The 16,517-nt window shown below is 38.3% G+C and overlaps 1 protein-coding gene across 3 annotated transcripts in view; it reads right to left on the bottom strand.

Annotated features, from left to right (window-relative positions):
• The window catches only part of DENND5A (DENN domain containing 5A), a 109,233-nt gene that overhangs the window by 20,323 nt on the left and 72,393 nt on the right, over positions 1 to 16,517 (bottom strand). For all 3 annotated transcript variants that reach the window (XM_041730086.1, XM_041730088.1, XM_041730087.1), the window contains 4 exons: positions 12,127 to 12,277; positions 11,371 to 11,464; positions 8,810 to 8,941; positions 742 to 894 (listed from right to left, as the gene is read on the bottom strand). In XM_041730086.1, coding sequence (XP_041586020.1) covers positions 742 to 894; positions 8,810 to 8,941; positions 11,371 to 11,464; positions 12,127 to 12,277 — 530 coding nt within the window. The remainder of the gene's footprint in view (positions 1 to 741; positions 895 to 8,809; positions 8,942 to 11,370; positions 11,465 to 12,126; positions 12,278 to 16,517) is intronic.

Genomic DNA, 16,517 nt, shown 5'->3' with positions numbered 1-16,517 from the left:
AATAAGGAAATTCTCTGGTATGCAGTAAAAATCAAACTTACTCCATCTCCTGCAATCCTTTCTCAAATCTTTAGACAGTTAAGCTATCTGTATATAAAAGAAATGTTAATGACAGACCTTTTTCCACTGGGAATGTACAACTAGCGAAGGACCCTTAGAGTACATTTGGTACTTAGGATCTCTAAGTTCTCTCTTACTTTTGTGTCCCATCTCTAGACCAGGGCCAGCTGCCAAAAAGGATCTATAAATTTGGCCTCCAGTTCTATTTACAATAAGGAAGATACCACTCTAAAAATGTCTAACAAACAGAAAGATTCAGGAACCATATTTTTTAAAGAAAATAGTTTGAATAAATAAATAAATAAAAATCTTTAAAAAGGGGTGGGGCCAAGCCTGGGTGGCTCAGTGGTTTGACGCTACCTTTGGCCCAGGGCGTGATCTTGGAGACCTGAGATTGAGTCCCACATTGGGCTCCCAGTGTGGAGCCTGCTTCTCTCTGCCTGTGTCTCTGCCTCTCTCTCTCTCATGAATAAACAAATTTTTAAAAATCTTAAAAAAAGAAAAAGAAAATAGTTTGAATCACATTTATTTACTTATTTGTTTGTTTAGCTATTTTAAGTCTTATCCCAGAAATGGTAAGTACCATTTTTCAAATCTAGTCAACTGGAAGAGTATGGGAAAGCTAGCAAGTGAAAAGAAAAAGACAATTTGCTCAGCAGGGAGAGTCTAGACATTCCTTACCTGCTTTACTTGTAGCCCATGACTCCAGATCCTCTCTAGAAGGTCACAAAGGCTGGCAATCAAGGTGTTCTCCTCCACCCCTGTGATGTTCACCTCCCCATGCCCTAGTTCCACAGCCTCTCGGCCCATCTTCTCCACCAGCATTCTCTTGGTCTACAAGGAATCAGTCAGTAGGATTAGATAACCACAGTGAGCAGGATCATATGCAACTGGAGAGGGCTATGGTGACCCACAGAGCACAACTGCTGGGCTGGGAAGGACAAGATGAGTAAGACCAAGAAACACAGAGTATATTTACTCTCCATCATACAGGTCAGGTTATGGTGGAGTGCATTCAGTTAGATAAGATGAGAACACAACAATCACCGTATGACCCTGGACAAGTGATGCCATCACTCTGGATTAATTTTTTGCATTTATGAGATGAAGAGTTGAATAAAACCCTTTGGTCAAAGTCACTTCGACATTCTTGTTTAACTGATCTTACCAAACAAACCTTCCAACATTTAAGGCTAGAAATACATCTGAAGTACCTGTCAAAGGATAAAACACTAAGGGCAAATAATTTACCTTTATTTTTTCTTTCAAAAAATTTTTTTAATTTTTTTTTAATTTATTTATGATAGGTACACAGTGAGAGAGAGAGGCAGAGACACAGGCAGAGGAGAAGCAGGCTCCATGCACCGGGAGCCCGACGTGGGATTCGATCCCGGGTCTCCAGGATCGCACCCTGGGCCAAAGGCAGGCGCTAAACCGCTGCGCCACCCAGGGATCCCCTTTCAAATTTTTATTTAAATTCAAGTTAGTTCACATATGGTGTAGTATTAGTTTCAGGGGCAGAATTTAGTGATTCATCAGTTGCATATAACACCCGGTACACATCACAAGTGCCCTCCTTAACACCCACCACCCACTTATACATCCTCCCACCCACTTCCCCTCTACCAACCCTCAATTTGTTTGTTCCCTATGGTTAAGACTCTCTTAAGGTTTGCCTCTCCCTCTGTCTTTATCTTATTTTTCCTTCCCTTCTCCTATGTTCATCTGTTTTGTTTCTTAAATTCCACACAGGAATAGGAAATCATATGGTATTTGTCTTTCTGACTTATTCCACTAGCATAATATACTCTAGTTCCATCTGTGTTGTTGCAAATGGCAAGATTTCATTCTTTTTGATGATTAATATCCCATTTGTGTGTATGTGTGTGTGTGTATACACACACACACACACACACACACACACACATATATATACACCACATCTTCTTTGGGATGATTAATATCCCATTTGTATGTGTGTGTGTGTGTGTGTATATATATATGTGTGTGTGTGTGTATGACATACATAGCATACACACACACACACACACACACACACACCACATCTTCTTTATCCATTCGTCTAGATGGACACTTGGGCTCTTTCCATAATTTGGTTACTGTTGATAGTGCTGTTATAAACAATGGGGTGGGCAGCCTGGGTGGCTCAGCAGTTTAAGCGCCTGCCTTATGCCCAGGGCGTGATCCTGGAGTCCCAGGATCGAGCCCCACGTCAGACTCCCTGCATGGAGCCTGCTCCTCCCTCTGCCTGTGTCTCTGCCTCTATCATGAATAAATAAATAAAATCTTTAAAAAATAAATAAAAATAAATAATGGGGTGCATGTACCCCTTCAAATCAGTATTTTGTATTCTTTGGATAAATATCCAGTAGTACTATTGCTGGGCCATAGGATAGTTCTATTTTTAACTTGTTGAGGAACCTCCATACTGTTTTCCAAAATGGCTGCACCAGTTTGCATTCCCACCAATTTCTAAGAGGGTTCTCCTTTCTCCACATCCTCACCACCATCTGTTATTTCCTGAGTTGTTCATTTTAGCCATTCTGACTGGTGGGAGGTGGCATCTCACTGTGGTTTTGATTTGTATTTCCCTGATGCTGAGTGATGTTGAGCATCTTTTCACATGTCTGTTAGCCATTTGTATATCTTCTTTGGAGAAATGTCTGTTCATGTCTTCTGCCCATTTCTTGATTGAATTATTTGTTTTGGGGCATTGAGTTTGAGATGTTCTTTATAGATTTTTGGATACCAGCCCTTTATCTGGCATTTGCAAATATCTTCTCTATTCTGTGGGTTGTCCTTTAGCTTTGTTGGTTGTTTCCTTTGCTGTGCATAAGGTTTTTATCTTGAAGTCCCAAGGAGTTTCCAGTTACCAGAACTGTCTCACTCCAAGCCTATGGCTTTTCCACTGAAAATACTACAACGCTTGACTCAGGTACTCTGTTCAGATGTCCTCAGACTGACTCACCCTGACCACTCTAAAATGTCTGTGTTCTTCTCTAGGATTTTGATAGTTTCCTATCCCAGTTAGGTCTTTCATCCATTTATTTTTGTGTATAAGAAAGTGGTCCAGTTTCATTCTTCAAATTGCATGTGGCTATCCAATTTCCCAACACCATTTGTTGAAGAAACTGTCTTTTTTTCATTGGATATTCTTTCTTGCTTTGTTGGAGATTACTTGGCCATAGAGTTGAGGGTCCATTTCTGGTTTCTCTATTCTGTTCCATTGATCTATGTGTCTGTTTTTGTACCACTACCATACTGTCTTGATGAGTACAACTTTGTAATATAGCTTGAGGCCTGGGATTACTATGCTTCCCGCTTTGCTCTCCTTTTGACATGACTTTGGCTATTCAGGGTCTTTTCTGGTCCCATACAAATTTTAGAATTGTTTGTCCTGGCTCTATGAAAAATGCTGCTGTTATTTTGATACGGATTACAATGAATGTGTAGATTGCTATGGGAATATAGAAAGTTTAACAATACTTGTTCTTCCAATCCATAAGCGTGGAAGATTTTTCCATTTCTTTGTGTCTTCTTTAATTTCTTTCATAAGTGTTCTATAGTTTCCAGAATAATTTCTTTTAAGTAAAAATGTTCAAATTCTTGTTATAAACCAAAAACACACACTGTATAATAATTGCAACTTTTATTACTATGTGCCAGGCACTGTATTAAACATTATAACTCTATAAGTATTATTATTGTTTCCAACTTACTAATAAGGAAAGAGGTCAGAGGATTTAAAGAACTTGCCAAAATTACTCAGCAAAAAAGTAGCAGATCTGGCCTCTGAATCTAACTCTGCTTGAGTTAGTTCCTTGAGTCCTTAACCAAGATTTACTTAGGTTATAAATTTCTGACACACAAAAATCTAAAGAGCAAGAAGAAAAATCACCCCTAATTCTGCCTTTCAGAAGCAACAATTCTTAATATTCTGGCACATTTTTTCCAGTGTTGTTATTTTTAATGCTTTTATTGTAAAATAGACCTCATATACATGTATTATGGTCTATGTATATATCATATCTATACATCTATATATTACACACACTATTACAACCATCACCCAAGCTAAGAAATAAATCATTGTCCATCCATACCTTTGAAGCACCCTATGTGTCCTCTCTAATAACCTTTCCACTCTGGAAGTGAGCGCTATCTTGACCTACACACAATAGAACTACAGAAAAGCAAAAAAATGCTTACCACCTAGATTTGCCTTGCTAATAAACAAGGTAGTTTACTTTTGCCTACATGTTTTCTTTTGTGATTTGCTTTTTCACTAAACTTTGTTTGTGAAATTCACACACATTGATAGGTATAACTGTTGTCCATGTCCATCACTGTACAGCATTCCATCATATAAATATAAAATTTATTTATTAACTCTCTTACTGATTGGTATTTGAGTTGTTTCCTGTTTGGGCATACTACAAAGAATGCTGCTATAAAACTACTTGTATGTATCTCTGGGATCACACTGCAAGGGGTTCTCTAGGGAATCTATCTAGAAAAAGCATTGCATCGATAATGCTACACTGGTTTCCAAAGTGGTCACACTAACTTATATGTCTGAGAGTTCTTGTTGCTCCACATGCTAACCAACATTTAGCAATGCTAGATTGATTATTGTTATTTCTTCAATTCTAATATGTACATTTCTCTGCATATTAACATCTCTGAAATTGGGATGTATTTCATAGTCTTTGTTGACCAGATAGTAGACACAAGAAGTTGTCCCTGCCAGGCATACATCTCAAGACTGAAGAATAAATGTCAGCAGCTTGGAAACCAAATCTCAGAAACAACAGAGAAGGTTTCTTTTAAGAAAGGCACAACCACAATGTTCTTGATGGCAGAAAAGAAAAACATTGTGTGGAAAATAACAGGGACACCTGGGTGGCTCAGCAGTTGAGCATCTGCCTTCGGCTCAGGGCGTGGCCAGGATCTGGATCGAGTCCCACATAGGGCTCTCCTTGCAGGGAGCCTACTTCTCCCTCTACCTACGTCTCTGCCTCTATCTGTCATAAATAAATAAATAAAATCTTAAAAAAATAATAAATACTAATGACTCAGAGTAAGCTGACAGAAGTTGTTTTTTAAACAACTGAATTCAAAATATCAGTACTGATATATCCATCTAATTTATAACTGTAATAATTTCTTCTGTAAAAGAAAGTATATTTGATTTCATCCTCTAAATGACAACTTACAAATTGAAAATGCAGGAGAATCTTTTTTTTTTTTTCCATTGGTGAATAAATAGGATGTAGTAGAAATCAAGTTAATTGAATTGTCCTAAAAGGTATGGTATACTAATTTGGTTGAAAGGCTATAATTTTTCTTAGAAATTACATTCATAACTAAAACATTAAAAATTAAGAATGGCTATATTTTGGAGGTATGTGGGTGGCTCAGTTGGTTAAGTGCCTAACTCTTGGTTTTGGCTCAGGTATGATCTCCCAGTTAAAGCCCAACATAGAGCTCCCCTCAACAGGGAGTCTGCTTCCCCCTGCTCTTCCCCCTGCTGGTGTGTGCAGGGCACACATGCGCGCGCGCGTGCGCGCGCGCACACACACACACACACACACTCTCTCTCTCTCACTCTCATAAATAAATAAATCTTTAAAAAAATATATAATGGCTATATTTTGATCCAACAATCGTACTTCTGAGTATATATCTAAAAGAACTGAAATCAACATGAACCAGCAAGAACATTATACTAAGTGAAATAAGCCAGTCACAAAAGGACAAATACTACACGATTCCACTTATATGAAGTATCTAAAATAGTCAAACTCACAGAAGCAAACAGAATGGTAACTGTCAGGGGAAGGGAAAAGTAGGAAAGGGAATTGTTGCTCTGTAGGTGTGAAGTTTCAGTACGTAAGATGAGTAGTTTTAGAGGACCGCTGATCAACATAGCACCTATTATTTTTATTTTAATTCCAATATAGTTAACATACAGTTATATTAGTATCAGGTGTACAATACAGTGATTCAACAATTGTATACATTACTCAGTGCTCATCACAATAAGTGTGTTCTTTTTAATTTTCCTTCAACTACTTCACCCATCCCTCTACTCTCTTCCCGTTAACCACCATTTTGTTCACTATAGTTAATACATAAATTTTATCTAATATGCTCACTATAACTAATATATATAATATATAATAATAATATATATAGTTAAGAGCCTATTTTTTGGTTTGTCTTTTTTTCTTTGTTCGTTTCTTTCTTAAGTTCAACATATGATTGAAATCACGGTATCTGGGGCGCCTGAGTGGCTCAGTGGTTTAGCACCACCTTCAGCTCAGGTTGTGATCCTGGAGTCCCGGGATCCAGTCCCACATCGGGCTCCCTCCAGGGAGCCTGCTTCTACCTCTGCCTGTGTCCCTGCCTCTCTCTCTCTGTGTCTCTCATGAATAAATAAATAAAATATATTAAAAAAAAAAAAAAAGAAATCATGGTATCTTTCTCTAACTTATTTCACTTAGCATTATACCCTCTAGATCTATTCATGTTGTCACAAATAATAAGATTTCATTCTTTCTTCTAATATTCCTATACATATACACCACTTCTTTATTCAACAATCAGTAGACACTTAGGCTGCTTCCATAATTTGGCTATCATAAATAATGCTACTATATAAACACAGGGGTGCATATATCTTTTGGAACTGTATTTTTGTATTCTTTGAGTAAATACCAAGTAGTACAATTGCTAGAACATAGGGTTGTTTTAGTTTTAATTTTTTGAGGAATCTGCATACAATTTTACACGATGGCTGTACCAGTTTGCATTCTCACCAACAGTGCACAAGGATTCCTTTTCTTCCTTGTTAACATCTGTTTCTTGTGTTTTTTATTTTAGCCATTCTGACAGGTTTGAGGTGATATATCATTATGATTTTGATTTGCATTTCACTGATGATGACTGGTATTGAGCATTTTTTTATGTATGTGTTGGCCAGCTCCATGTCTCCTTTGGAGAAATGTCTGTTCATGTCTTCCGCCCATTTTTAATTGGATTATTTGTTTTACTGGTTTTAAGTTGTATAAATTCTTCACATATTTTGGATACTAGCCCTCTATTAGATATGTCATTTGCAAATACCTTCTCCCATTCAGTAGGTTGCCTGTTAGTTTTGTTAATTATTTCCTTTGCTGTGCAGAAGTTTTCGTTTTGATGTAGTCCCAAAGTTTTTTTTGCTTTTGTTCACCTTGCTCAAGAGACATATCTAGAGAGATGTTGCTGTGGCTGAGGTCAGAGAAATTATGGCCTGTAATCTCTTATGGAATTTTTATGGATCTCAGGGGTGCCTGGGTGGCTCAGTCGGTTAAGCACTATCTTCAGCTCAGTTCATGATCCCAAGGTCCTGGGATGGAACCCCAAAAGAGGGTGGGGGAGTGGAGGGGGTCCCTGCTCAGCAGGGAATCTGCCTTTCCCTCAGCTCATGCTCATTCTCGCTCTAAGAAATAAATAAAATTTTTGTGAGAGAGAGAGAGAGAGAGAGAGAGAGAGAATAGGTCTCATGTTAAGTGTACTTACTATAAAAACAAACCAAGCCCACAGAGTAACACAGGGAAATTTTTGAAAATGATAGATATGTTTAGCACCTTGATTGTGGTGATAGTATCATGGGTGTATGCATATGTCCAAACTTGTCAAAATGTGTACATTAAAATATGTGCATAGGGGCACATGGGTAGCTCAGTTGCCTAAGCTACCGACTCTTGATCTCAGCTCAGATCTTGATCTCAAGGTCATGCGTTGGTATGGAACCTACTTAAAAAATATATATGTATGCATTTTTTGTATATCAAGTATACCTCAATAAAGCTTAAAAACAGGGACAACTGGGTAGCTCAGCAGTTGAGTGTCTGCCTTTGGCTCAGATCCGAGATCCTAGGATCTGGGATCGAGTCCCACATCGGGCTCCCCACAGGGAGCCTGCTTCTCCCTCTGCCTGTGTCTCTGTCTCGCTCTGTGTGTCTTGCATGAATAAATACATAACAATAAAAAAAAATAAAGCTTAAAAGCATTACTGTCTGTAGAATTGAGAAAAACATCCCAACAATAAGCTTAAACTATGGGGCAGCCCGGGTGGCTCAGTGGTTTAGTGCTGCCTTCAGCCCAGGGCCTGATCCTGAAGACCTGGGATCGAGTCCCACGTTGGGCTCCCTGCAAGGAGCCTGTTTCTCCCTCTGCCTATGTCTCTGCCTCTCTCTGTGTGTGTGTGTGTGTGTCTCATGAATAAATAAGTAAAATCTTAAAAAAAAAAAAAAAAAAAGCTTAAACTAAACAATACACTTTGGCCTGGGACATAGTAGGCACTCAGTAAATTCTGTGTCTAGATAATGAGATCACTGCTATCAGATTAAAATAGAAGCAAAAACATTTTCATGTGTGTAAGACTAATCTGTTGAAGACAAATGAACTATCAGGATTTCATATAAGTAATGTAAGATGTTTAAAGCTGAAAACCACATCCACCTCTCAGTTTTAAAGAATACATATTATGTTAATATCAAGCAAAGTATGCTTGCTCTCTGGCAATGGTATATTTATTCAAAACAACAAGATCTTAAAATCAATACTATCCCATTATATTAACAGTATTTTTAAAACCAAGAAAGAGTGGTCATAGCCTGGATATGGTCTCCCCGTGACTGCCAAGGGAAAGAACATACATACATAAGCAACCATGGCTCACCTTGTTGCGGCATTCCTTCAGCAGGCCCTCTACAAACTTCCAGTTGGTTTGAGCAATCACTGATGGGGAGAGGTTGGAGAGTTTGGGTTGGCGGATGGTACTGCCCATATTCCTGGCTTCCTGGATGTACTTCTACATCAGAGAAAAATCAAAGGTTTTTTGGGTCCATGCACACAAACTGCAGGTGTCCAGTACTAATGAGAGCCTGAAGAGGTCACTACTATCATCCCACATTTTCTTATGCCTCTTTCCTATGCTCACAGTTGGAGTGGGGAGGGTTTTAAATTCTTGCAGCAAAGACAAAAAACAAAGAAAATATGATGATTTTTCTCTGATGTAAGTAAGGCATACTATGAGTACTATGATTACCTTTGCTTTAATAATACAAGAGGTAAAGAACATATAGCTAACGCAAAGCTAATAACACATGGCTGCAGCATGTATACAGCTCAATGTATAAACCCACTCAAATTTCAGAATACTACTGAGAAACTAATTTTCTACCACAAGCTGCGAGGAGTTTAACTCCTCTGCCCATATCAAAGATAGATACCTACCCTTTCTATCATAAAGTATAGCCTTGCTAAATTAGGGTCTGGAAAATAATAGTGCACATTCAAAACAACTGCATTTTCTGTTTTTCTACAATGTGCTGTTAAATATACTATTTAACACAGAGCTCACATCAATTCAGTGAACTACACACTGACATCCTCTCAGAATCAGAAGTTCGCAACCAGTATTTTTACCCTAGACTTTATTCCAGTAATACAATTCTGTCCTTTATATCTTCTGGTCCCTCGATCTGCCCCCACTACCAACTCCCAAGTTTAGGCTTCAATTCCTTCACCTGGATTACTGCTACCTGACTCCTAGTTTGTTACCTACCTCCTATACCTCCTTACTACAAAGTATTCTGTCAGCAGCCTCCACTACACAACAACTACCAAGCATTTGATCCTTCATTTCTTCTACTTGAATGCTCTTCTTTGTCTCTCATCATCCCATCATCCTCCAAGGCTTAAAGAGATGATGGTTCCATCACCCTTGTTTAAATACTACTCCAGGTAGAACTGACTTCTGATTTCTCTAATCAGAGATCAAACACTGGCTTGCTTTTCATATGGCCCTTTCAAAACACTATCCTACTGAAATTATTTGTGTATCTGACTTTATTTCCTTAATAAACTGATATCCCTTGAGGACAAGCCTACCTCCTTGTCATCTTTATATTTCGAAGTATTTACTACAGTGATCTGACCAAGAAAACATGCTCAATAAACACTGTTGAAAGAAGTAATATGGAGGTGAGGTGGACGACCCAGGGGAGACTTATAAAATAATACCAAAATCCCAAATCCCTTTTGCTCACCTTCACAAAAACTCTAAGCCCAATCATATCCTATCCTATGAAGTTAAAAATTCATAACCAGGGCACCTGGGTGGCTCAGTGGTTGAGCGTCTGCCTTTGGATTAGGTTGTGATCCTGGGGTCCTAGGATTGAGTCCTGCATCAGGCTCCCTATAGGGAGCCTGCTTCTCCCTCTGCCTATGTCTCTGCCTCTCTGTCTTTCTCATGAATGAATAAAATCTTTAAAAAAAATTCATAACCATACCTTGCAACTCTAATTTATTTCTTTAAAAACAGCAAAGACAAAATGGCATTTATTTTCCCGTTCACTGAGATGTCAGATACATACGAAAATAATATGCTTTAACAGGTTTTTAAATGTACCAAATGTAAACTGCAGGTCTTTTCTCAAAGAGAAGTTCTTGAAATGGGTTTCTGAAGGTGAAGCTCCATTTTCACAACTTCTCTGGAATTAAATAAGGTAAGGTCTCCATCCAGAGGTTTAGAACTAGAAACTTTACTGGGAACAAGTTATAGTAGAGCTAAGAAACTCAGCTGGTAAACTCAGGGGGTCAATTCAGGAGTCCCTAACCCCTAGGCACCTGATTATAACATTCCTCTCTTTTGCTCTTCTAAGCAAAAAAGTCAAGATTATGTTTTAAATTAAAATACATAAAAAACAGAAGAAAAGTCCTCCACCATCTAGTTTCAGAGATTCACAGTATTAACCCAGGTTCATCTTTTCTTCCTTCTCCCTCTAACAGAATTAACTTCTTTATTACAATACTATACCAAAAATAAGCCTCACAAATTATAAAGTGATTCTCCCAAATTTCAGAATCTTATTTTCTGAGGTTCCTGTCATACTCCCCAGAAAGTATCGTGCAAGACTGAGTACTAAAAGGACAGTGAAAAGCTCTCCTTAAGCACAGAGATTATTCCTGAAGGGGCTGCAAACAGAGTGTGGCTCAGGGAGAGGACCTACCTGGTTAGTAGCCAGCTGTCACTTGCAGAACATCATACATCCTGGATTTGTCATAACCAAGGCCCAGGATCAGGTATGAGGAACTAATCCTAGTATTAACCCTTCTTTATGGGGAAAGGTTATTGCTAAGACATTTGAATTAGACCAGAGGCCAAGGGAATGGGAAAGAGAAAGACCGTGTAGAATAGTCATAGTGTCACTGTTTGTCACCCTTAAGGTTTCTTACCTCTCTCTGGTCATTATCTAAACGCAGGTGTTCTGTGTGCTGCTTCTGCCGATCTTTCCGCCTCCACTGGGCAGGAGCATTCCTTTTTGTCCACCTGGCAGAATCCAAGCAGGCAAATTATGAACATCATGCTAAGAAAGTAAGGTCAAGTTACTGACAGGAGAGAACTTGAAAATCTAGGGAACAACATTGGGCATGGGAAAATCACCAAAAAGTCACCAGAGATAGTTCAGAGACCTTGAGGAAAAGGAGCTTAAGAGCTCAGTGACCGGGCAAGAAAAACTCCCCAGGGAACATAGATCTATCTCTCTTAAGGCACGTACAAAAACCTCACATGCAGATCCAAAACTATACTCGTTCAACACCGTCTGGGCTTTGATATACTCATCTTCAAAATAACTACAAAAGAGCAACCCTGCTAAAGTATCTACTTTTAGTTCAGTCTCCAATTATTTCAATTACCACTTACTGAAGACACGATGCCAGGTATGGTATGGGATTTAGTCGAGAGATGATTGTAACCTATCTACAGTCTCGCTTTTCACAGTTTCTGGGCATGTGGAGCTATCCCAATTTGCAGAGTAGAGACAGGCACTAGTCATCTTTGTCACCTGTTTTCCTGTTCAAACAAGCGAACAACCTGGACATTCTGGGTCTTTTCCATATTTGCTTTACAAATCATCTATCAGCTCAGACCCAGATACTGGATAACTCTCATCACCTGGTTAAGGAGCTGGATCCTTGGGGTTGACTCACTTGTTGCTGGCTGGCCCAGTGGAAAGTACATCAGACTGCAACTTAGGGAAAAAGCCCGGCTCATACTTCCCTTGTCCAATCTTCATATCAAGTAAATGGGGATGAATCGCAGTATGGTCGATTTTTGCCAGACGCAGTTCAATTGCTTTCTCTGGATGAGAACAACAACAAAAATAAGTCAAGTATTTTTTTAAATTTTAAAAAATATACCATATTCTAAGCTGTAAAGTAAGTCTCAATACATTTAAGATCATGTGAATCATAAAAAGTACATCCTCTGACCACAATAATCAATAATAACATCTTAAAACTAAATAATACACTTCTATGTAAAACTCATGGCTAAAAAAAATAAATCAGAAAGTATTTTTAAACTGAATAAAGATGAAACACAAAATATCAGCATGTCATTAAAATATTACTCGAAAGGATATTTATAGCACTAAATGCCTATTTTTGACAAAGGTCTCAAACCAATGACCTCAGCTTCCACCTAAAGAAACCAGAAAAAGACAAAGAAATTAAATCCAGAGTAAATACAAGAAAGGAAATAATAAAGGCCAGAGTAAAATCAATGAAATCAGAGAAAATTAATAAATCCAAACACTGGTTCTTTCAGAAAATCAGTAACACTAATTTTAAAAAAGTCTGGTCAGGATAAAAAGGCAGACAAGTTAACAGTATCAGGGATGATAGAGGTGACATTGCTACAGATTCTTCAGATATTAATAATGGAATATTATAAATAATTTAATGCCAATAAATTTAAAAGTAGGTTAAGGGGCAGCCCGGATGGCTCAGCGGCTTAGCGCTGCCTTCAGCCCAGGCTGTGATCCTAGAGACCCAGGATCGAGTCCCACATCGGGCTCCCTGCATGGAGCCTGCTTCTCCCTCTGCCTGTATCTCTGCCTCTGTCTCTCTCTGTGTGTCTCATGAATAAATAAGTAAAATCTTTAAAAAAATAAAAATATGGGGATCCCTGGGTGGCTCTGGGGTTTAGCTGCTGACTTCGGACCAGGGTATGATTCTGGAGTCCTGGGATTGAGTCCCACATCGGGCTCCCAGCATGGAGCCTGCTTTTCCCTCTGCCTGTGTCTCTGCCTCTCTCCCTCTCTCTCTCTGTCTCCCATGAACAAATAAATAAAATCTTTTAAAAAAATAAATGAATAAAAATAAAAAATAAAATAAAAATAGGTTAAATGCAGAAACTCCTTGAAAAACACAAATTGTGAAAGCTCATTCAAGAAATAGATAATAGGGATCCCTGGGTGGCGCAGCGGTTTAGCGCCTGTCTTTGGCCCAGGGCGCGATCCTGGAGACCCGGGATCGAATCCCATGTCGGGCTCCCGGTGCATGGAGCCTGCTTCTCCCTCTGCCTGTGTCTCTGCCTCTTTCTCTCTCTCTCTCTCTCTGTGACTATCATAAATAATAAAAAAAAAAAGAAAAGAAATAGATAATATAAATAGATATTTTTAAAAATATCTATTTTTAAAATTGAATCTGTAGCTTATTTTTTAATTTTTTCAGGTAGGCTCCATATCCAATGTGGGGCTTGAATTCACAACCTTAAGAGTAAGAGTTGCTTGCTCTACCAACAGAGCCAGCCAGGTGCCCCTGAATCTGTAGTTTAAAACCTTCCCATAGGGCAGCCCGGGTGGCTCAACAGTTTAGCGTGGCCTTCAGCCCAGGGCCTGATCCTGGAGACCCGGGATCAAGTCCCATGTCCGGCTCCCTGCATGGAGCCTGCTTGTCCCTCTGCCTGTGTCTCTGCCTCTCTCTCTTTCTCTGTGTCTCTCATGAATAAATAAATAAAATCTTTAAAAAATAAAAAAATAAAAAATAAAAATAAAACCTTCCCATAAAAAACTCCAGGCCCAGTGATGCCTGGGTGGTTCAGTGGTTAGGTGTCTGCCTTGAGCTCAGGGAGTGATCACAGTCTGGGGATTGAGTCCTGCATCAGGCTGCCTGCAGGGAGCCTGTTTCTCCCTCTGCCTGTGTCTCTGCCTCCCTCTCTATGTCTCTGATGAAAAAATAAAATCTTAAAAAATAAACAAACAAAAAACTCTAGGCCCAGATGGCTTCACTGATGAATTTGCCAAACACGTAGAGGTCTCCCAGGAAACTGAAGAGGAGAGAATTTTTGCCAACTTATTGGCTTTATTTATTCTTATATATTCTAATATATTAATTAATTAATTATTTATTTATTCATTCATTCATTCATTCTTATCCTGATACCAAATTAGACCAACGGAAAAAAAAATGAGACCAAGATATTACCAAAAACAACTATGAACCAATATCCCTCATGAACATACATGTAAAAATTCTAAACAAAATTTTAGTAAACCCAACCCAACAATATGTAAAAAGGATAATACATCATGACCAAGTACAGTTTATTTCAGGAATGCAAGTTGATTTACACATTCAAAAATCAATGAATGTCATTCACCAAATTAAAAAACTATATTTAATAACCATATAATTACTTCAATAGATGCAGAAGAAGCATCTGACAAAACACAACATTCACTTCTGATAAAAACTCTCAGTAAACTAGTAACAGAAACAAACATTCATCTATTAAAAGATATCCACTGAGGGGCACCTGGGTGGCTCAGTCGGTTGAACATCCAACTGCTGATTTCAGTGCAGGTCATGATCTCAAGGTAGTGAGATTGAGCCCCATGTCAAGCTTTGAGCTCAGTGGGGAGTTGGCTTGAGATTCTCTCTCTCCCTGCTAAGTGCTTATGCACTCTCTAAATAAATAAATAAATAAATCTTTAAAAAAAAAATTATATCCAATGAAAAACCCATCATACTTAATGGTGAATGTTTTCCCCTAAAATCAGGACTAAGACAACAATGTCCACTATCACCATGTCTATTTGACACTATAGTAAAGATTCTAGCCAGTGCAACACGGCAAGATAAAGAAATAAAAGGCATCTGGATTAGAAAGGAAAAAGTAAAGCTATAATTATTTACAAGTAATATGATTACCTATGTAGAAAAATCTGCTAGAATGTACAAAAAACTACTAGAAATAATAATATGGTTGCAGGGCACATATCAATATACAGAACTCTACTGTATTTCTATATCTTAGCAAAGAACAATCAGAAATTAAAATTTCTGACAAATAAATAAATCTGACAAAAGACATGTAAAACTTGCACACTGAAAACTACATAACACTGAGAGAAATTAAAGAAGACCTAAATAAATGGAGAAATATGCCACCCCATGGAAGAGAGAACTCAGTAATGTTAAGGTGTCAAATCTCTCTAAATTGATCTATAGATTCAAGGCAATTTCAATCAAAATCTCTAAAGTTTATTTGTGAAAACTGATAAGCTGATCATATATATATAACAAAGAACCCAGAATAGTCAAAGCAACTTTGAAAAAGAATAAAGTTGGAGGACTAACATTACCTAACTTCAAGATTTCATACAAAACTACAGTAATCCAGACAGTGTGGTACTGATATAAATATAAACTAAAAGATTAATGAAACAGAACACAGAATCTAGAAATAGACTCACACGTATATAGAGCAATATTTTAACAAAGGTTAGAAGACAATTCACTGGAGAAAGGGCTAGTTATTACAACATATGACACTGGAACAAGTAGATATCCACATGGAAAAAACGAACTTAGATTCTTAGCTTATGCATCTATAAAAATTGAAATGGATCATAGACTTAAATATAAAGCCTGACAATATAAAACTTTTAGAAAGAATTATAGAGAAAAAAAAATCTATGACCTTGGATAGGGCAAAAATTTCTTACGTATAATACCAAAAGTATAACCTGTTTTTTTCCTAGAGATTTTATTTTTTAAGTAATCTCTACACCCAACATGGGGCTCAAACTCACAAACCTGAGACCAAGAGTCTCCTGCTCTACCAACAAAGCCAGGCAAACATCCCAATTTTTTAAAAATATTTTATTTATTTATTCATGAAAGACCAAGAGAGTGAGGCAGAGACACAGGCAGAGGGAGAAGCCAGTCCCCTGCAGGGAGCCCAATGCAGGACTGGATCCCAGCATCCCAGGATCATGACCTGAGCCAAAGGCAGACAGACGCTCAACCACTGAGCCACCCAGGCGTCCCGTCCCACCCCATTTTTTTTTTAAAGATTTGATCCATTTTTTGAAAACTGATAAATTAGGCCTCATCAAAAATTTTTTTAAGATTTTATTTATTTATTAATGAGAGACCCAGAGAGAGAGAGAGAGAGAGAGAGAAGCAGAGACACAGGCAGAGGGGGAAGCAGGCTCCATGCAGGGAGCCCAAAGTGGGACTCGATCCCGGGTCTCCAGGATCAGGCCCTGGGCTGAAGGTGGCGCTAATACGCTGAGCCACCCGGGCTGTCC

The sequence above is a fragment of the Vulpes lagopus genome, chromosome 15 (assembly GCF_018345385.1).
Source record: "Vulpes lagopus strain Blue_001 chromosome 15, ASM1834538v1, whole genome shotgun sequence".
In the NCBI taxonomy this organism is placed as follows: domain Eukaryota; kingdom Metazoa; phylum Chordata; class Mammalia; order Carnivora; family Canidae; genus Vulpes; species Vulpes lagopus.
The sequence above is the reverse complement of the archived record's forward strand: the minus strand, read 5'-3'. Positions and strand labels throughout refer to the sequence as shown.